General features: G+C 49.1%; 1 protein-coding gene and 1 pseudogene across 1 annotated transcript in view; both read left to right on the plus strand.

Moving 5' to 3' along the window:
- Positions 1 to 8,992, plus strand: part of CDCP1 (CUB domain containing protein 1) — a 60,701-nt gene extending 51,709 nt beyond the window's left edge. Inside the window, exons 8-9 of the mRNA XM_055557829.1 lie at positions 1,380 to 1,467; positions 5,381 to 8,992. Of these exons, the coding sequence (XP_055413804.1) occupies positions 1,380 to 1,467; positions 5,381 to 5,813 (521 nt within the window). The 3' untranslated portion in view covers positions 5,814 to 8,992. The remainder of the gene's footprint in view (positions 1 to 1,379; positions 1,468 to 5,380) is intronic.
- Positions 8,993 to 20,284: 11,292 nt separating this feature from the next.
- Positions 20,285 to 22,122, plus strand: part of LOC129635074 (40S ribosomal protein S15-like) — a 35,464-nt pseudogene continuing 33,626 nt past the window's right edge.

A 22,122-nucleotide genomic window follows, 5' to 3' on the forward strand; every position in this document is an offset into this window, starting at 1 on the left:
TCTCAGATTAGCTCCTGGGTTTTTTTCTTCTCTTCCATTCATTTTCTGTCATTTATGTCTAGTCCTGTTTTTCTCTCAGTCTCACCTTTTGTTTTCTTGTTGAGCCAGCCAGAAAGTCTAAATCCCAGTTTGGTGCAGGGCTCTCTCTCTGACTGCTTTTCTTTTTCCTTTGTACAACTGTAGGAGAACAGCACACGAGACAACCCTCTCCTAACTCCTTCTCCTCTGACTTTTGACTCCCTGCTTTCTTCTACACTCTTCTCTCCTCCAACTCGGGCAGTGGCGATTTGGGGAGCACAGCTGGGATAGGCCAGGAGTAGCCTTTGGAGTAGATCTGGTAGGTCTTCCAGTCACTGTGTAACAAACTACCCCAAGATTTAATGGCTTAGATGGTCACCATTTTTTTATGCCCACACTCCATGGGTCAGGAGGACTTCCCAGGTGGCACTACTGGTAAAGAATCCATCTTCCGATGCAGGAGAAGTAAGAGACACGGGTTCCGTCTCTGGGTCTGGAAGATACCCTAGAGGCGGGCATAGCAGCCCACTCCAGTACTCTTGCCTGGGAAATCCCATGGACAGAGGAGCCTGGCGGGCTACAGTCCATAAGGTCGCAAAGGGTCAGACATGACTAAAGCGACTCAGCATGCACGCATGCAGGCATGGGTCCGGAATTCAGACAGGGTACAGCAAAGGGTCAGACATGACTGAAGCGACTCAGCATGCACGCATGCAGGCATGGGTCCGGAATTCAGACAGGGTACAGCAAAGGGTCAGACATGACTGAAGCGACTCAGCATGCACGCATGCAGGCATGGGTCCGGAATTCAGACAGGGTACAGCAAAGGGTCAGACATGACTGAAGCGACTCAGCATGCACACATGCAGGCATGGGTCAGGACTTCAGACAGGGTACAGCAGGTGGCTCATCTCTGTTCTAAGATATTGGGAGCCTCTGCCAGATGCCCTGAACAGCTGCGGGGGGTAGGCTGGGATGGTTCACCTTTGTTCACTTTCAAGGCTGGGTGGGACCCTTGGGTTTTGGATTTTTTTTCCCTCCTGGAGTCTCAACATGGCCGCTTGAGCTTCCTCACAGCATGGCGGTCTCAGCATAGTCAGACTTCTTACATGGTAGCTGGATTTTCCTCAGGAAACACAAGACGCTTGCACATTTCTAAAAGGTTAGGCGCATACCAGCTCAGCTCATATTCAAGAGGAGAGGAAGCAGATTTCCCTGAATGTGTGAGGAGCGGCATGGGCATATGGGCAGGGAAGGAATGGATGGTGGCCATCTTTGAAGACTGTCTACTGAAGTTCGTCACCAGGCTAAACTAACCTCACATGTCTCCTCATCTCTCTCCCTTGTGTCTCTGCTCACAGACCTGACTGTCATCATCCTCACGGTGGTGGGAGGTGGCGCCTTACTGCTGTTTGCCCTCGGATTCATCATATGCTTCGTGAAAAAGAAGTAGGTGGAATTTCTCAAACTCTTCTCCTGAGCTGACACCTCCTCGTATCACACAATCCAGAGCTGTCATTAATTATTGACTTTTTTTCCTTGCTTTCCATTGACCACCCCCCCAAAGATCAATCTTAAATACTATTGCTAGGGGGGAATTCCCTGGAAGTCCAGCAGTTAGGATTCCGAGCTTTCCCTACCTCGGGCACAGGTTTGATCCCCGGTCAGGGAACTAAGATACCACAAGCTGTCTGGCATGGCCAAAAAAAAAAGGAACATAAACAATAGTGCCATATGTGAAGTATGCTTGGGGGTGGGGTTGGCGTAGAAATCCCCTACCTAGCAGGAAAAAAAAAGAAAACACACATGTGGTGACATTGTAGCCTGCAGTTTTTAGGCAGCTGCCTCAGCACAAGCTCCCTGTGAATCATTTACTGTCTGCTCATTAGACTGCCGTCCTCATAGGGGTGATGTTGGCAGAAAAAGCTCATGTAAGCCCTGCCAGACCAGGCCTGTGAACCTGCTCCGCCGTCACCTTGAGGTACACATGCACGCTGCCCAGCTTGTTCTCCTCCAGTTTTTTAAACAAACTGTCTGTTTATGCTTGTTTGTTGGCCTCCAGACGAGCACCAGAAAGCCAGCCCTGTGGGCAAGAGGAAGGCAGAGCCAGTTAACCAACTCAAGGCTCACCTTCCACCCCCTCGGGATGACAGCTTCTTTTTTATGAGAGGACAGGGTTGACCTTTTCAGAGGTTCACCTTAGTCCATGCTGCTACCAGATTTCATCAATTCTGCTCATATTTCTGATTAAAGCCATGGGTGGTGGGGGCAGTGAGGGGTGCATCTATTTTCCTTAGCAAAAAAACTAAAAAAAATTTTTTTTATTAACCGGGGCCATGAGCATACAGTTGAAATTGCTGATCATCAGTGAGACTGTCTAGAAATGTCTCTGCTGATGAGGACGGGCTGGCAGGTCCAGGGGAGACGTCTCCTCGGTGAAATGGGATTGCACATGTCTTGCGTGAGGGGAAAGGACTTCTTTTAATGACATATCATCGTAAGGTTTCTCTCAGGAAACTTTCCCGTCTGGGGTGCATGGTATGTTCAACCCAGATGGGAAAGCGTGTCATTAGTACTGAGCCAGCTTCCTGCCCAGAAGGGAATTGGGCGGGGAGGGGAGGGACCCGCACTTGCCTCCATCCCTACAGTGCCCCAGTCCCTGCCTGAGAATCCCCAGCCCCCCACCACTTGCTGTGGGGGAGGCTACTGGCTGGCAGATTTACATAAGGCTCCTCCATCCCCAAGTTAGGGTTGGAGGGAACGCGGCTTCTGTAAGGGAGAAGAAGGGCAGACAGTGCCGTTGAACTTGTTCCTTAAGCATGTATTTCCTGGGACTTCCCTGGTGGTCCAGTGGCTAAGACTCCACGCTCCCAATGCAGGGGCCCCGGGTTCGATCCCTAGTCAGGGACCTAGATCCCACATGCCACAGTTAAAGATTCCATGTGCTGCAACGAAGACCTGGCACAGCCAAGTAAAAAAATATTTTTTTAAAAAGCATGTATTTCCTGAGGGTCTTCTGGGCCTTAGGAACCAAATGAGGTGTTGGGGATACACAGGAGACAGAAGAGCTTAGAGGGGACAAGAATGGCACTGTGGGAGCACATGGGAGGTGCATCATTACAGGACTTCAGGCTGGAGCCCTGGCAGCCCGTTGTTCTGGCCGGGGAACCCAGCGTTACAAGCTACATGTACTGGATTTATTTTTATCTCAGAAAAGTCCAGGTTCATCATTAGCGAACCGCCAGCCAGCGAACTGTGTTATGTGATCCCTTATGCTGATTGAGCTAATATCCTCCATTTGAATCTCTGATTGGCTAAAAAGTCAGCCTACCCTGCTTTTCACTAGTGGAGATGGACAGCGAGGCTTTGGTTTCGAGGCAGGGAGTGCTAATGCCTGTCCACGTCCAAGTACCAAAGAACATTACAAACCAAGCATCACTGGTGGCGGGGGGGTGGGGGAGTCGGGCACCCTGGGCTGACTTTTGTCTTGTTGGTTGCTCTTTCCTCTGTTGGAGGTTACTGCTGAAGGGACTGGCTCCCTCTGCTCCTTCGGAGTCCAAACTGTCCCCAACTCCAACTAAAAACTAAGATACAACCTTCCATCCTGAGTCTCGTGTGCTGTCATTTAGAATCGAAATGGACGTGGCTTGTACATGTGCAAAAGTGAGCTGAAGCATTAGCTACAGGAAAGAATTCAAAGTCATGGGAGGCTGGCCTGGGCATGCCCATTTCTGCAAGGAAAGGGTATTATCAGACCCTCCACCTTTGGACACTGCCGAGGTCCAGCCCCGGCTGATCCAGGGTATTCGAAGGAGAGACGGCTAGGCGACCTATTCAAATGTTAATTAGAGATAATAAAGAGTAATAGAATGAGGATAGCTCAGTAGAAAAATTCAGTGGAGAAAAGAAGCTGAGTGGCTTGGTTTACGCGGAAAATCAATATAACCCGTGACACCAGGTTAGCTCTGACCACGGAGGCCGCAGGCGCCCTCTCGAATAGCGGAAGGTGCCCCACCTTAGACACCTTCTCGAGTGGGTCTTAGAAGCCCAGGCAAATAAATGGTCGCAGAGGCTTTCCGCGCTCCAGATGGACACTCAGCTGAAAACTGAGGGGAAGAATGACATGGGGAGACCAAGCATTGGTGAGCAAGGCCCATAGCTTTATTTTCAACAGGGGCTTTTATACCCTAAGTTACACATAGAGGATAATAGGGGATGCAAAGTCAGCAGTCTTTGATGCTTATCAAAAACCAGGGTTTCTTTCCTGCAAATTTATCGTATACAAATGGTTTAGGTGATTTACATCATCTTCTGGCCAGAAGGCCTATTAACATTTTATGACTCTTGACAAGGATTTATCAACAAAGACTTATTTTCTCTAAGAGTAATTATTTTAAGGTTTGGCGCCATCTTCCGAAGATAAAATTGCATTCCTATAGGGCGGATGTGTAATGGGTTTACAAAGGAAATAATTTATTACCTTAAGGGTCTAAAGTTACTAACACCAAGGCCACTACTTATTTTTTCTACATACCAACTATATTAGTTAATACACATTCAAGGATACAATACAGGGGATGTGGAAACTTGGCAGCAAGCATTGGCTCATCAATGAAATCTTTTACTAGTTTTATTCTGATAGTTTCTAACTCTCTGAGAGGCTCTAAGCTATTTGAATATCTTAAGCTTCCCGTGCCTCTCGAGGCTGGGAGACTGTAAACAATCGTATGCATAGCCGTAGGTGTCTGGGTAAACTTGTCAGGCAAGTTAGAGAGCCATCTGAGGGGTTTGGATTTAAACACTCCTAATTGCCCAGGAACTTTATTAATTGGAGCTGTAAGTTAACTCTTTGACAGAGAGAGCGAGATGGTGGTGGGGGACAGCCCCCAGTAAAGTCAGAGGTGAGAGCACAAAGCAATAAAGTAGGCAGACTCTGGTTTTTGGGGGTAGATGCTCGAGAATATCCGGGGGCACTCCCGAGGCTCGATCCCACCTTTGCGTATGCCGAGCCTCCTTCCTCATGACCTTTGTCACGAGTGGAATGTCTCTGGCCGGCTCCCGGCAGGACACCACGCGAGTAATCAAAGCAAATGGAGGCACAGATGGTGTTGACAGTGCCCACTCCACACCACTCTCTGCTCCTTAAGTTTCCACCTTAAAAACTGGAGACAGAGTTGGTCCCTCCTAAATGTTCTCTGAGGACAGCAGTTTCCATTTCAAATGCTAAAGCGACCTGAGGGACTCGGGGAGACCTGGGTATAATCGACCCTGAAGGATCTATTATACGTTCCAGTAGGGACATACAGTTGATGGGCCTCTGAGGTCCCATTCTTCCTGACTTCTGTCTCTTTCCCTCCCTCAGTAAGAAAAAGAAGATCACCAAGGGCCCGGCCGTAGGCATCTACAATGGGAACGCCAACACCCAGATGCCGATGCAGCTGAAGAAGTTTCAGAAGGGGCGCAAGGACAACGACTCGCACGTGTATGCTGTCATTGACGACACCATGGTATACGGGCATCTGCTGCAGGATGCCAGTGGGCCCTTCCTCCAGGCAGAGGTGGACACCTACCGGCCCTTCCAGGGGCCCACGGGGGACTTCCCTCCCTCCCCACCCCCCACAAACTCCAGGGCCCCGACCGTCAAGCTGGCCACAGATGAGCCACCCCCTGGCTCCCCTCCTGAGTCTGAGAGCGAGCCGTACACCTTCTCCCACCCCAAAGACGGGAAGGTCAGCAACAGGAGCACAGACACTCCTCTGCTGGACGCCCACGAGCCCACGGAGCCCGGGGAATAACAGGGACCCACCCAAAGACTTGGCATATGGCAGGGCACTGAGACGCCCTTTAGGATTCCCACCCAGATATCCTGAAGACAAGGAATTGTGTGGAAGGACAAAAGGAGGTTTTTCCTGAATGCCACCAACTTCTGATTTCCACGTGGACTCACTCTGCCGCTGAGACATTGAACATGATGATTTGTGATCCGGATGCTGTCATCTCCAGGCACGTCCTTCTAAACTCAGGTTGGGTTGTAACCAGCCCATAATGAGAGGGAAGCGGCTGAATCACCCAGGACAGGGCTGCAGCGAGCCCCACATTTGGGTTTAGACCTCTTCAGGTTAACAGTGTTGATCCCTGGGTCCTTGCTCTCACTGGGGAGCCCCTGGATGAAAATGTCAGTGTGCTTTTTAACTAGTATTATTTATTGGGTGGTCCTGGGTATTTAAGAAGTCAAATGGGTTGCCATGCAGCTCGTCTCACCAGACACAGTGGCAGCTCATGCTCACGGATTAGATGGCTGGGTTCTGACTTCTGCCCACCACTAGATAAACATGTGCCTGTCCTCTGGGAGGTGGGAATAATTTGCAGCCTCTCCAGCCGGAAAACAGTGTGTGTGTGTTTGAGGGCACTGATGCACATCTGCTTTGAGGAGAGACTTGCTGGTTGTCTTGCTCTGCGTGTGGTTCTCTCGCTGCAAAAATCCGTCTTGAGTCGCATTGTTGTCCTTGGATCTAGGAATAAGAGAAATGTCTTGGAATTGCGGTGTGTGGCTCCACCCAGCTGCAGCAGCGCTTTAACATTTAAACAGAAACGTAGAGAGTATTTTCATCCTCTAGAAGCGCTGAAAGAGGATTTCCGTGGTGGCTCAGTGGTGGGGAGTCCGTCTGCCAGTGCACGAGACACGGGTTTGATCCCTGATCTCTGAAGATCCCACATGCCTCAGGTCAGCTGAGCCCATGCACCACCATCGAGCCAGCGCTCTAAAGCCCGGGAGACGCAACTACTGCACACTACAGCAACCAGAGAAGCCCGAGCACCGCAACGAGAGAAAAGCCTGCCCAGCGACAAAGACCCAGCACAGCCAGAAAGATACAAGCAAATAAAAGTATACACTAGAAAAATAACGTTGAAAGGTACAGGAGAGAGTGGTCACTTGTATTAGCTGCTAAGGCTACTGCAACAAATTACCGCACGCATGGTGGCTTGAAACAACACACGTTTCCTGTCTGACTGTTCTGGAGATCAGACGTGCAAAACGGGTCTCCCTGAGCTAAAATCCACGTGTCAGCAGAGCTGTGCTCCTTCTGGAGGCTCCAGGGGCGAATCCGTCTCCTTGCCTTTTCCAGCTCCTGGCGGTCTCCCACATTCCTTGCCTCCGATCGTGGCATGTGACACTGCTGTTGTTCACTCGCTCAGTGGTGCCCAACTCTGCACAACCCCGTGGACTGCAGCACACCAGGCTCCCCTGGCCTCCACTCTCTCCCACATCTTGGCATCTCTCTTCTACCGACAAGGACCTTTCACTTAAAACCTCACCCAGGTAATCCAGGGTCATCTCCCCGTCACAGGATCTTTCATTACACTGAAGATCCCCTTTGCCCTGGAAGATAACATATCCGTAGGTTCCGGGGATTAGCACATGGACCTTTCTCCTGCCTACCACACTCTACCCACCCCAGGAGAGACTACAGAATGTTCCAGCCTACAGATGTGTTTTGTTAGGCCTGCAGCATCTTTTTAAAGAATTACTCACCAACATTTGAAATGATAAAATGTTTACATAACAAATCTGGATCGGAAGATCTGGCCATGCTGGGACTTGCATGCTCATCAAAAAATAGCTGGCTGGAGTTGAAACAGAGCTGCTCTCTAGAGGGGGCACCTGATTCACCCGTTCACTGCAGGCCACACCTCTCCCTGTTGCCTCCCACAGAGGCTGAGGGTCTGTTGCTGTGGGTGAGGGGGCTGCTTCTCTCATAATGAAATGGAAAGTTCAGGACCCATACCTCAAGTGACATAAAAAGACAAGTCTTGAGGTTGATGTGTGCTTCAGGAAAGTTGTTTTTTCACACCCAGCCCACATCCTTCATTTATACTAATTACCAGCCCAGCTCCTGCAGGCGTTTGCCGTCGTGGCCCCTGCTCTCATCCAGGAGGAAAAGGATTGTGTTACGGCTCGTCAGCACAGTCCCAAGGTCAATATTTCTGTGGCAAAACCTCCTTTAAAAAGTAGATGCAGGTTGTCAAATTCAGTGACTTCACCTTGGAAATGCACTGTCTGGACTTGTCCCCTTGCTACTCTGCCTCCAGGAAAAGTTTTGCAATCATCTAAATGCTGTGAGGTCCAAGGTCTCTTGAATTCTTTCCAGAAAGAGGAGTATTATTATTATTATTGTGCCTTTGGTGCTTCCTGTGACACTTTTACTCTGAAAGGCTGGCTCTGCCCAGGGACCCTCATTGTCTTGGCCTGAGATGCTGGCAAAGCCCCTCCAGGAGGGACCAGAGGAGGTCTGTGGCTCCTTTCCTTTCACTGAAATTGTATCACTATCTAAAACCATCGCTGGGGCCCTGCTCCTCCATCCTCTGCCTTCTCTGACCTCTTGGCCTCTTCTGAGGGCCGCTCAGCGCTCTGCACTCCACCCCCAGAGCGTGGTTGCCATCACACACATCATCTTTACCTGCAGGGGCCCCACGGGGCCATGTCCTTTTAGCAAGAGCTCAAAACTCCAGGCCATGTTACCATTTCCTGAGACCTCAAGTCAATCTCCAAAAACATGCCTCCTTGAAGGGGCCAGACCGATGTAGCCCTGGCTCTTCCCTTTAAAGCTCAGGCCCCATTTCTGTAACATATTTCAGGGTCACTGAAAACCAAACACATCTGTTGAAGCCTAGCTGGTGCCAGCAGAGTGCCCTCCATGCCGTGTCTGCCCTCACGCCCATCCTCTGACGAAGACTGGCTCAGGCAGGACTGATTAATGCTGCAGCCATTTTGCAAGATTGGGCGGGGGGTCCTCAAGGAAGAGCCGGGGGAAAAGCAGAAGTCTATGGGACATAACCTTGGTGAAGGCTAGGACAGATTTGTGTGGGTCTGCGATGCTTAACTCAAAATAATTTATTTGTTGTAGATACTTTTTAGGCAGCGTTTTGTTCATTTCCTATACTTTTTTAAATAAACAAATATACAGAAAGAAAAGAGGTATCAGGTTGTTTAAATGCTTTGGCAGCTTGTTCCCTGGGTCAGCTGAAGCCCTCATTGCCCGGTTGTTGACTGAGACAGGTTCAGCAGGAGCTCAACGCATTCCATCTTCTCTATGTGTTTATGTTCCAGCAGGCCAGGCTTTGAGCTGCCAGTGGGTGACTCAGAGGCCAGAGTTTGTTCTGTTCCATTCTTGTTGAGGCAGCCGGAGTCCCCTCTGCGTGACCCTCCTAATACCTGTCCCCTGTTGAGGCCACTTGGCCACTGACTACTCAGTGACTCAGTAGTAAAGAACCCACCTACAATGCAGGAGCCGCAGGAGACTTGGGTTCCATCCCTGGGTCAGGAAGATCCCCTGGAGGAGGAAATGGCAACCCACTCCAGTATTCTTGCCTGGAAAATCCCATGGACAGAGGAGCCCAGCGGGCTATAGTCCATGGGGTCACAAAGAGTCAGACTCAACTGAGCACGCAAGAAAACGTATGCACATTGCTCTAAGCCCAGTGCAGCTCACCAGCCAACAGAACAGAAGCAAAGGGAGAGTGGTGGGAGAGGGAACCTCCAGGTGGGCGCCCACGCACTTGGACAGGAGACCCAAGTGCTCGAGGGAGACGGAGTACTGCTGTGTAACAAACCATCCCAGACCTTAATGGCTTAAGAATAATCATGTATGTTGCCACAAACCTAAGTTGAGCAGGACTCAGCGGGGATGGCTTCTCTGTGCTCTGTGTGGCCTCTGTGGGGCAACTGAACTACAATCCACTTTCAAGATGGTGCATCATGCAGTCAACAAGTTAGCGCTACCAGCTAGGAGCTTTGATTACTTATCACAAGGACTGCTCACTCCACAGGGCTTTCTGGACTTCACAACCCAGAGGCTGAATTCCCAGGGCGAGTGCCCCCAGAATCAGGCCAGTGTCTTGAGTCCTGGGCCTGGAACCTGGCCCAGTGTCACATCCATTCTAGCCTATGGGTACATCAGTCTCAGAACCTCAGATTTAAGAGGGTGCGTACACAGCATCACAAAAGAACATTAAATTAGTAGAGAAGTGACAAGACAAAGGAGAAGTACTCTGAGCTTCTAGGAGTGGCAAATTGTGGAAAGGTAAGAATATGGGGAAAACAAATGGAAAATACAGTTCTTAGCAAAGTGCGTTGTGTCGATTTCTCTGGTGTTGTCTCCTGGCTAAGAGTGTAGAGTTGTCTCTGGTGATTAAGAATCGTTTTGTCCTTGGTAAAGAGGGGGAGGACACAGAGCTTTTCTTGTGTCTGTTCCTTCTTAATTGCCTTCAATTCAAAATAATGCTCTTGCCAGGCTGGCATATTTTGGGGTGGAATACCCTAAATCCCTCACTTTCCCATTTGAAACATAAGTTTCATATATTAAAAGTTGAGTTGGCAGCTGTGCAAAGAGACTGGAATGAGAAGTAGCGAAATAAGAGACCTGCAGAGGCAGAGAAAAGCCTAAATGGAAGAAGGGGAAAAGAACAAACCTAAGTCTATTACCCATGTCTTAATGAATCAGTCTCACAGACCCAGGAAGGAGTCACTCAGTGAAACAGCTGTGTTTCATTTTAGGAAGCTGTGCTGCAGGTGGGAGTGGGAGCCTGCTTAAGTCCAGCCTTTATATGGTGTCAGCAGTCAGGCACCTGATGAGGGACATTTCTATAGAAAATGAAGGGGAAACAAACTAACCTCATTTTTTGAGTCCAGAGGGTCATTAGTGAGAAGATTTCTAGATGCTGGGCTCAGGGCATTTTTAAATGGTGGACTGAGAATAGCAGTGCCAAGCCAACAAATTTCCTAGTTTGCAATTCCAGTGTCGGATTCCAGCGTCTACATTAGCATCACTATCACCAGTATTTCTCAGTGCAGCGTGTGGAGGTGTCCAGCTGCACTTTGCAGGGCTTCTCCTCCTGTCGCTCCTTCTCTCTCTCTCTTTTTTTTAAGGTAGTCCCAAGAAGGATCTAGGCAGTCAGGTAGTTCTCAATGGCACCAAGCTGGGAGGGAGAGAGAAAAAATGGAAAGGTTAATTGCTAAAATGCACGTCAGAAGCCAGTTTACCAAGAGGTCAAAAGGCTCAGAGGCAGTGAGCCTGGCTGGAGTTCCACAACCCACCCACAACAATATGCTAGATTTTGTTGTTATTGTTGAAAAACAGAATTTCTCTCCATAAGTACCCCCATTTCTATCAAAGATAATCTAAGACTATTTTGTTTGCAAAGTAAGTCTAGTCTCATGCAATTTGGCCCAATTATTTACATTAAGTGCAGCAAGAGTGGTACCTTGTCTCCCCAGACCGAAGAGATCTCGGAATTGGCTAAGAGGCTGCCGTGAAACGTGACCTGTGTGACTGAGACAGGCTAACTTCTCTGAGCCAAAACTTCCTCAACTGTAAAATGCAAATCCTAATACCTACTTATTAACAAGGTGACTGCCAGGGTGGGGAAGAGATGCTGCATGTGACACTGTCTGGATTTAGTAGTCACTCTTTGTTAAATCTGCATTGAAGAGAGAAAAAAAATACATAGCCTATAGTCTGCTCAATTTGGCATGGTCTCATCTTCAGCAAGCTGGCTGTCTTTTCCTGTGGGCTGACAGTTCTCTAGCTAATTGTGTCAAATTTTAAGACGCTGTACTCCGCGTCCTCTCCACACTCATTTTAGCTGTCAGCTTCAGCAAGCTGACATATGATCCTCAGCATTCGTGCAGCCCTAGAAAGAGATGTTCCTGGGGGAAGCATCACAGCATGAGCCGTGCAGGCTCCACAGCCAAGGAACCCAGAACTATGGGCTTTCATTTTCTAACACGATTGCAGTGTGATAAGATATTTGGCTGCCTGTGGCAGAGGCAGCACCAGCTGTTTGGGCTTGCCTGACCAGGCACCCAGACCAGAGAAGGACCTCAACAAACACATAAGAGGTGTGCAGCATTGTGGCTTGAAGTTAGCGTAGCAACTGTCCTGTCTTTTTCTCCTTGCTCCACTCCTACCCCATCACAGGACACCTTTCCTCAGTGACAAAGAGGGCAAGAGTTGTTGTTCAGTCGCTAAATCATGTCTGACTCTTTGCCACCCCATGGACTGCAGCACACAAGGCTTCCCTGTCCTTCACCATCTCCTGGAGTTTGCTCAAATTCACGTCCATGGAGTCAGTGATGCTATCTAGCCGTCTCATCCTCTGTCGTCCCCTTCTCCTCCTGCCCTCAATCTTTCCCAGAATCAGGGTCTTTTCCAATGAGTCGGCTCTTCGCATCAAGTGGCCAAAGTATTGGAGTTTCAGCTTTAGCATCAGTCCTTCCAATAAATATTCAAGGTTGATTTCCTTTAGGATTGACTGGTTTGACCTCCTTGCAGTACAAGGGCCTCTCAAGAGTCTTCAGCACCACAGTTCAAAGGCATAAATTCTTTGGCGCTCAGCCTTCTTTGTGGTCCAACTCACATCCGTACATGACTACTGGAAAAATCATAGCTTTGACTAGACGGACCTTTCTTAGCAAAGTGAAATCTCTGCTTTTTAATACACTGCCTGCTTTTGGCAAAAAGTATCCCTCCTTTAAAGCTGGTCAGAAATTCATCACTTCTCTAATGTAGAACCAAATCAATGCCTCTAAATTGCCTCTAAGCATCTGAAAAGTTTCAAAAAGAAGTTTGAAAAAAAATCTTATTAAACAGGAACTGTGGACAGTGTTTGCCTTCATAGAAGGAAATGGTGACTGGGAAATTTCCCCCCATATACCATTCTGTAGCTTTTGAATTGGAACTGTACAAATGTATCTTATTTTACAGTGAAAGAAAATGAAAACAAAAACTTCCTTTTAAAACTTGTCAAAATTCAAGATTCCTGGGATTTCCCTGGCAGTCCAGTGGTTAAGACTGTGCTCCCAATGCAGGGGACATGGGTTTGATCCCTGTTCAGGAAACAGCTCCTGCTTGCAGCAGGGCCAAAAAGAATACACTTAATACATAAAAATACATAAAGAATACATTTAATACATAAAAACAAAAAATAATAATAACAGAGTACCCTTTAGATTCTTTGGTGGTTCAGTCTTGCCATCTTGTGAGTGCAATTTTTCAGAGACTTTTAAGCCTCCTTCCCCCCCTCCTCCGCCCCGCCCCCAGTGGTGGGACCAGTTTAGCCAGATTTCACCCTATCTGGTCAGAAACCCCAGGTTACTCCGAGAGAGACTAAAGGCTGGATGAAGACTGGAAGGCGTGGTAGCTGCTCAACCACCCTGGAAGACTCTTCCATACTACCTCAGGGATCATTCCTCAATGCTGATACTCCCAGGCCAAGAAGCTCTCTGGGAGCCGACAGCAGTCCTGGGACAGCAGCTGTTGCACTCGGCTCCCGCATCGGAAAGAGGAGCCCTGGGACCAGCTGCTGACCTGACCTCAGCTCCATCATTGCCCAGGACGTTCAGATCTGACCTATCCAGGAGCCAGACTGGAGGGACTAGAATCTGCTCAGATCTTAAGCCTAGGAAGTACGGTTGGGAGGGTATCGCCTGCCCCTTGGAGTTCAGGGAGAAGAAATCATTTTGTGATGCTTAAACATTTGGAAGGAAAAAACAAAACAAAACAAAACATGTTGAAGAGTGAAAGAGCCATTCTACCGCAGGCTTGGGTTCAGTGTGTACTTTGGACCCTGGGCTGGCTCCCTGGGTCTCAGGATAGCAGGCGGGTCCAAGTCCCTCGTAGGTCCCTTTCTTTCCTGGACACATTAATTGCTTGGCTGCCTGCCACTGGCAAGTGTCACCCGAGCTCTTGGCAGGCTGAACACTAATCCTACCTTCCACCTGGGAGACTGGGAGGGAACCTGCTCTCCAACCTCCTCCCAAGGCTGCAACCCCCACTCACCCCCACTGATGGCTGTAGCTGCTACCCAGGAGGCCCCTGCTGGTCTCCTGAGACCCAGTGAGCCAGCTGAAAGTGAAAAAGTGAAAGCGTTAGTCGCTCAGTCCTGTCCGACTCTCTGGGATCCCATGGACTGTAGCCCTCCAGGCTCCTTTGTCCATGGAATTCTCTAGGCAAGAATAGTGGAGTGGATAACTATTCCCTTCTCTAGGGGATCCTCCCAACCAACGAACCGATCTCATGTCTCCTGTGTCTCCTGCATTGCAGGTGGATTCTTTACCATCTGAGCCACTACAGAAGCCCAGGGAGCCAGCTGAGGGAAGGATAATTGGGAAATGTGAACTTCAGAGGTGATCCTTTCCAATCAGGAGTTAAATTGCCCTCACTTCCTCTTGAAAAGCAACCCGGTAATATTTCTGCAAATAACAATCTTTTTGAGAAACACTGGCAACATAGGTACTTCCAATAATGAAGATGAAAATCCCTTATACCTTTTAAAAAATGTCTAGTGTCAAATCAGTCCAATATATCCAGGATAAAGCTGTTTTTTCAATTATATTTTTCTTAAACAACATGGGTAACAAGCTCCTTTTGCGATAATGAAGCCTTTGTCTTTGGTGTTAAAAAAAAAAAAAAAATTAATCTATTTTCTCCAGGCCAGGGACATCAATTTTTAAAATGAGAATTCACACTTGCTACAGATGCTGCAAGCTGACTTTTTGCACAAATAGATCAAGATGTTTGTTTGTCTTCAGATCCTTGCCAAGGGTTGAGCGATAATTGAACATGGCAACAAGTCTGCTTTGATCTTCATGAGGAATTTCAGTGTGGGTAGCACTCAATTGCCTGGTATTCATTCTGCTGTGGATCCAATTCAATCCAGTTATTTCAGTGTACTCATGAAATGCCTACTATGTGTAAGACATAAGTGTGGGATTATGTGTAAGACTTAAGTGTGGGCTTCCCTGGTGGCTCAGCTGGTAAAGAATCCACCTGCATTGTGGGAGACCTGGGTTCGATCCCTGGGATGGGAAGATCCCCTGCAGAAGGGAACCCATTCCAGTATTCTGGCCTGGAGAATTCCATGGACTGTATAGTCCATGGGGTCGCAAAGAGGCAGACACACTAAGCGACTTTCCTGTGTAAGACAGTATGCTCAGGCTGAGTGCTGATGGAGAAGAAGTTACCATATAAAGTGCTACGAGGGAGGGTACGGTGGCAACATCTGCTCATTAATTCAAGCACTTCACCAAGTGAGGCGCTGGATGTCTCGGTTCCATAAGCTCCTTTCTTGAGTGGTTAAGACATTTCTAAACCAGAAGAGGAATGAATTGTGAGGCTTGGCTGGAGAGGCAGTCATAAAATATGGTGAGTTCTTTGCCAATTTTTAGTCACTTTTCCCAACTGTAACGTTTTGCTTCTCGCCCTGCTCCTGAGGCAACAGACCACATTGCAAGTATTTAGTAAACAAGCTACATTCATCTATAAACCAAGCAATACATATTGTGCTGATTCCTCGGCTATATGCTTTTTTTCGTTTTGGTAATTTTATTTATTTATTACCTTTGGCTGTGCAGAGTCCTTGTTGGTTGCCTGACTTTTCTCTAGTGGCGCCGAGCGGGGGTTCCTCTCCAGTTGCCGTGCGCGGGGGTCTCACTGTGCTGGCTTCTCTCGCTGCGGAGCCGGGCCTTAGACACAGGGGCTTCCTTCAGTAGTCCTGGGACACGGCCTCAGCCACTGGGGCTCCCAGACTCTAGAGGATAGGCTCAATAGATGTGGCTCGTGGGCTTAGTTGCTCTGAAGCATGTGAGACCTTCCCAGACCAGATATCAAACCTGCGTCTCCTGCTTTGGCAGGCGGATTCTTTACCCCTGAGCCCTGAGGGGAGCCCTCTCGGTAATATTCTTACACAAAGAACTTTTCGCTGAGGATACTGAAAAAAGAAAACCATGCTCTCTGTCGTGGCCCTCAGGAATGCTGAGGACTGGAGTGGCTAGAATGTTCTAGATTCTGTGCCTGTAAGACACAGGTCGCCCCAAGATTTAACCTTGATTCCAGATCTTTGCACAGAACTATTGCCACTTTAGGAACAGCAGCCTACTATTCTCTCACCTGAACTGGGGACGAAACACACATTCAGGCCACCAAGGAATAAAAGGGACCAAACAGCCTCAGTTGGGGAGGGTGGAACCCTGGGGCTTCCTGGATCTAACTCAGCAGACCCAGAGTCTGGGGTTGAGAAGGGCAGGGTCGTCTACAATGCTTTAGTCCCATCTCAAGTTCCTGAACTGTCATTTTCCAGGTCCCCTTTCCCGAGTTCTTTGAGGGCCCAGAAAATTAGAAAGAGGGTTTCTGAAGATCATGGCTGTGCTAGGGCTGAGCTTCTGCAGAACAAACACTGTCCTCCTCTCTGAACAGCCATTCTCAGATGCTAAATAGGGGGCGACCTGAGGACAAGGGAAGGGAATTGATGAGCTCTGTCTCCTTGGTTGGTCAAATTCTTCCAGCAAATTCCAGCAAAAGGGCTCCTGTCACAAAGGGACCATTAAATAAAGGACTGTTTGTGCTCAGGGGAGCACCTTCCTCCCACACGTGTTCAAGGACTGCCTTCAAAATGACAGCAAGGACAAAAATCCCCACCCACCCAACGACCCTGGATTACCTCAGTTACCAATCCTTCCAGGTCTTTCTAGCTTGAAAAGCAAAACCCTCATCTTTGGATTGTGAGGCAAGGGTCTGAGGCCAGACTCATCCCCCCAACCCCCTTCCTTCCACTCCGTCTCCCTGCGGGGCGGGGATGAGACCTATCTTGAGACATATTTTTAAACCAACTGCCTGGCTCTCTGCCCTGCCTCCCACTTCTAAGCCATCGTTTTAAATTATGTTTAAAGTGGACCACATGGGGACAATTAAGGCAAAAAATTCCTAGGCCTGAGGGGCCCAGAGGATAAGAAAGACCTTGAGGAGAACTGAGGGAGCCAGAGGTCCAAAGAGATCTTCCCTGGTGGCTCAGGGTTAAGAATCTGCCTGCAATGCAGGAAACATGGGTTCGATCCCTGGGTCAGGAAGATCCTCTGGAGAAGGAAAGGGCAACCCACTCCAGTATTCTTGCCTGGGAAATCCCATAGACAGAGGAGCCTAGAGGGCTACAGTCCATGGGGTTGCAAAAGAGTTCCAGCAGCAGCAGCAGAGGTCCAGAGAAGGGGGAGGTTCTGAGCGAGGTGTGGGGAGGGGAGCGGGAGAGGAAGGGAGAGGCAGGGGGGTGGCTCGAGGGGGAGGTCGGCTCACTTAGCCTCCTGGAGGCAAGTCCAGACTGCCTCCCTCCAGGCCACCTGCCAGTATCCTGAGACCCAGCGAGCCAGCCGAGAATCAGGAACCACACGCCGTGCCGCCTTGTGCGTGCGTGCTAAGTCACTTCGGTCGCGTCCAATTCTTTGTGACCCCATGGACTGCAACCCTCCAGGCTCCTCTCTCCATGGGATTCTTCAGGCAATGATACTGGAGTGGGTTGCCATGCCCTCCTCAAGGGGATCTTCCCCACCCAGGGATCAAACCCGTGTCTCTTATGTCTCTTGCATTGGCGGGCAGGTTCTTTACCGCTAGCGCCACCTGGGAAGCCCGCTGCCTGCAAAGAAGCTTCCCATCACATCGAGGTACAGGTGAGGAACCTGGGGCCCTCCCCAGGGCGCAGAAGTCCTGGTTTAAGGCTACCAGCATGTGAGTAAGGACACTGCCTGACCCCTAGTCGAGGACAAGGGCAGATTCCCCATGACGCTGTGCCGAAGGCCTTTCTGGTTAACATTTTCACTGCTGGGGCCGACAGAGGTTGCTCCACCTAGGTTTGAGCCCCTTTCTCCTTTGAAGCTTGCACTACCCCACCTGGGGCGCTGATCCTCCCCCAGTTAAAGCACAGAGCGAGACGTGTCAGCCGTGTGGTAGGATGGGTGGCCTCAAGACCTTCCGTCTAGCGGCACCATTCAACACAGGCAGCCTCCCGTAGCTTGAGCTGATTTGGCCCGGGGATGATGCAGAGAAAACCTTCCTACCGCCTTTCAATTTCTTCTCTTTGAGCTCACAGTTCCTTTAGTCTGGTTCCTTCTACAAGAATGAGTTTTTCTAACTGGTGTCCTCTACTTCCACCTTTGAGTTAAAAGGTGAGCCGTTAGCTTTGGACTCTTAACTCTCTAGAAGGTGACGATCATTATTGGTCTGTTTTTGCTCCTGAAAGCTCTGTGCATTTCTCTTTTAATTAAAGTACAGTTGATATATGAAATTATGTAAGTTACAGGTGTACAATATAGTGATTTACAATTTTTAAAGATTTAACTCCATTTATAATTATTATAAAACATTGGCTATATTCCTCATGTTGTACAATATGTGTTAGTCGCTCAGTCATGTCCGACTCTTTGTGACCCCATGGACTGTATGCCGCTAGGCTCCTCTGTCCCTGGAATTCTCCAGGTAGGAACACTGGAGTGGGTTGCCTCTCTAGTTGTGGTGTGAGTTTCTCATTGTGGTGGCTTCTCTTGTTGCAGAGCACGGGCTCAGTAGTTGTGTCCACAGGCCACAACCATGCATGTAAGTCTTCCAGGAGCAAGGATTGAACCTGTGTCCCCAGCACTGGCAGGCAGTTTCTTTTCTTTTTTTTTTTAGTTTGGAAAATAATTAGTTTACAATATTGTGTTGGTTTCTGCCATACAGCAACACAAATCAGTCATAATTATACATATATCCCCTCCCCTCTCCCCTCCTAGCCCACCGCTCTAGGTCATCACAGAGCACCAGGCTGGGCTCCCTGTGTTATATAACACCTTCCCACTTAGCAGGTAGATTCTTAACCACTGGACCACCAGGGAAGCCCTGCAAATATTTTTTGCATGCCCGCCATTGTGCATGGCTTGCTCTCATCCTTGACTTGTTTCAGACTTAACTTTGCAGTCCTGTGAAGCTTCACTGTATTTCCAGTTGTGTATGACTTGTTCGAGGTTACAGAGCAACTTGAGTTAGAATTGGAACCCTACTCAGAGGATTCATGTACATCTTGGCTCTGTGTCCCGAAACCTTTCTTTTTCATCGTCTTGCCTTTCTTCTCTTTTTCTTTCATAGGCTGGATCAGCACCTTGGAGACAGACTCAGGACCTGACCATCTGTGGACCACCTGTGTGTGCCCTGTAGCCAAAGACCACCAAGAACAAAGTTGGATTTACTGATCTTTTGCAGGGAGGGAGGCTGTGTACATGCACAGATAAGGAGTCATGGGGCCTCTCAGCACAAGGGACTTAGAACAGAACATGGACTTGTGTTAAGTGGTATGTGGGAAGTTTCAAGGAAGCAGGGGTTTGCTCTGGATTGAATGGTGTCAGGAAGCAGGATTCTACCACCAGGAACTTTGGTTTTTATACAGAAGGTGAGATGAAGGCTTCAGAGCTAAAGCCATGGTTGTGAAGAGACAGCTGTCACTTGGGTTAGTTGAGTGATTTCTCTCGTGTGGGCAGAGGCTTAGTTTGTGTCTCTGCTCAGACATGACTACAGAATGGTCTTGTTTTGTCAGGCTTGTCTGAAGTTGGTGATGGGTGAGACTAGCTCTGTTTGAGAGGAGAACGTGGCACCTAGCTCTGAGTGCCTGGCTGGTAGGAGCTTGATGCTAGGGACTACTTTCGTCTTTGTCATTACAAAGGCAAAGCTTTGATCCTCCAGTTCCAGTCTTCTTTATATCCTAGTCTTGTATCTTCATGATGGGATAAGGATCCTCACATTTGAAGAGGAGGAGGAGGGATGGATGAGAATGAGGAGGGGGATTTGCTTATGGTGGGGGTGGGGTAAAACAGTGTCTTAGCTTAGAAGATTCATATCTCTGTAACCTAAATGGATCCAGGATTCCATTCCTCTGCCTGAACAGAATGATATTCCAAAACCATGTTAAGCAGACAAGGGAAGGAACTAGGATAACCTTTGTTATTTGTGAATTACTGGAGGAAGTTCCAGGTCGAGGGTGGGGCAGGCATAAGAAGTGGCCATTCTTATTACAGATAACCCTCACTTAGAAAGGTAATCCACTCGCTTTGGAAACACAGGGTGATTGTACATTCCAGTTTTCTGGTATATCCTTGATTTAAGTAATATAACTATTTGATACCCTACATATAGTTTGGCTACATATTCTATTGTTCATTATAATTTTTTTTAGAAGTGCAAGAGATTAACTGAGGGAAACACCTGTGAAAGATCAAGGGCTCAAGGGAGCAGGAGCTGGCAGGGAGAGGCGTCTTCAATACAAGTCTGACCCTGTGTGAAGAACAGCAGGGGGAAAAGGGGACTGGGTAGGAAGAACCCCAGACTGCAGCACACTTCTGAGACAATCAAGGCCAGGACTTTGGGGAGTTCCCAGGCTACACTTTCCACTTAGAGGGGCCACCTCTCCAGCGGGAATGGTTCTGTACTCAGTCACTGCCCAGAGGGAGCCAGGGAAAGACTGGCCCCTGCCCCTCCGCAGACAGCCCAGGCTGTCAGTCAACTCCTGCTTGGCAGCAGGCTCTCTTAGAGCCGTCCGAGCTGCACCCTCCACAGCCATACGTGTCTTCGGTCAGCAATACCTTTATTTTTTTGAGTCACTGAAGCAGATCAAGTCCTCCCAGAAGCAGAGGCCAAGACAGGATTAGACATGCAAAAGATTTGTTAACAGAAATGCCTGCAGAGGATAAAAGGGGGAAGAGAGGACAGGGGGAAAAAACCTATACAAATGTGACTTACACTGTGAATAAATGCGCTTCTATAAGTTCTTTGTTGTTTTAAGCCTCTGTTAAGACATATGCCCTGAATTTTGGCTTGGCAACTACCGTTTCTAAGTCGTGTTAAATGATAATACTGTAATTTAGGAAGGGCAAACAAGGTGATACGTGGCTCAGCAGCAAACAATCTGCCTGCAATGCAAGAGTCTCAGGAGCCACGAGTTCCATCCCTGGGTGGGTCAGATCCCCTGGAGGAGGGCATGGCAACCCACTTCAGTATTCTTCCCTGGAGAATCCGCAGGGACAGAAGAGGCTGGAGGGCTACAGTCCATGGGGGTCTCAAAGAGTCAGACACAGCTGAGCGACTTAGCACGCACTCACGCAACAAGGTGATGGAGGTACAGAAATGGACCTTCTGCAAGCTCACTTGGAGAAGGAAATGGCAACCCACTCCAGTACTCTTGCCTGGAAAATCCCATGGGTGGATGAGCCTGGTAGGCGGCAGTCCATGGGGTCGCTAAGAGTCGGACACGACTGAGCGACTTCACTTTCACTTTTCACTTTCATGCACTGGAGAAGGAAATGGCAACCCACTCCAGTGTTCTTGCCTGGAGAATCCCAGGGACGGCGGAGCCTGGTGGGCTGCCGTCTATGGGGTGGCACAGAGTCGGACACGACTGAAGCGACTTAGCAGCAGCAGCAGCAGCAAGCTCACTTACGTCTGCGCGGACCTGGACCACCAGCAGGACACAACCTAAAAGCAGCGTAGGGCGACTGCGCAAGGAGCGGCACATGCTGCTAAAGCGCCTGCGCAAGTCCTAGAATGAGGCTCCGCCCACAGAGGAGCTTGAGGTGGTGAAGACGAGGCGCCACAGCGTCGCCCTGCCCGAGATGGCGGGCAGCATGGTGGGCGCCTACAACGGTCAGGACCTTCAGCCAGGTGCAAGTCAAGCCTGAGGTGATTGGCCACCACCTAGACCAGTTCTCCATCACCTATATAAGCCCATGAAGCACGGCTGGTCCAGCATGGAGCCACCCACTGTTCCTGCTTCGACCCCCTCAAGTAGCTTGCTGGCCAGTAAAGGCACGGACTTGGCTTTAGAAAGAAAGAAACTGGAATCTAAAGCATCAAATCAAGATCTGCCTCAGCTACTCTTTTTTTCCCACGGCTCCTGTCTGTGAGGACTTCGCGTGTGCCGTTGCCCTCCCTGCTTCTCCACTTCGCTAAAGGATGCTTTTGCCTGGCAGGGGACACTGGGCTGTTAGAGCCGGTTCTTGGGTTATTGGGTGAGTAGACGCTTCTCTCGTCCCAGAAGGAGTTCAGAGAAGGGACAGGGCGGTCAAGAAAGCAAAGTGAGGATTTAACTAAGCGACGGTACACTCTCAAAGGTGAGAAACTGCACCGAGTTTCTTGGGCAAGCAGGACATGTGGGATGTACAAATGAAGGGGTGGAATATGCATTGGGGAGGGAGGGTTTTGGGGAGTCACGTACCCAGATTTTCATCCTAGCTCCACCTTTCCGGGAGAGGAGGGATTT

This window comes from Bubalus kerabau, chromosome 20 (assembly GCF_029407905.1).
Source record: "Bubalus kerabau isolate K-KA32 ecotype Philippines breed swamp buffalo chromosome 20, PCC_UOA_SB_1v2, whole genome shotgun sequence".
NCBI lineage: Eukaryota > Metazoa > Chordata > Mammalia > Artiodactyla > Bovidae > Bubalus > Bubalus kerabau.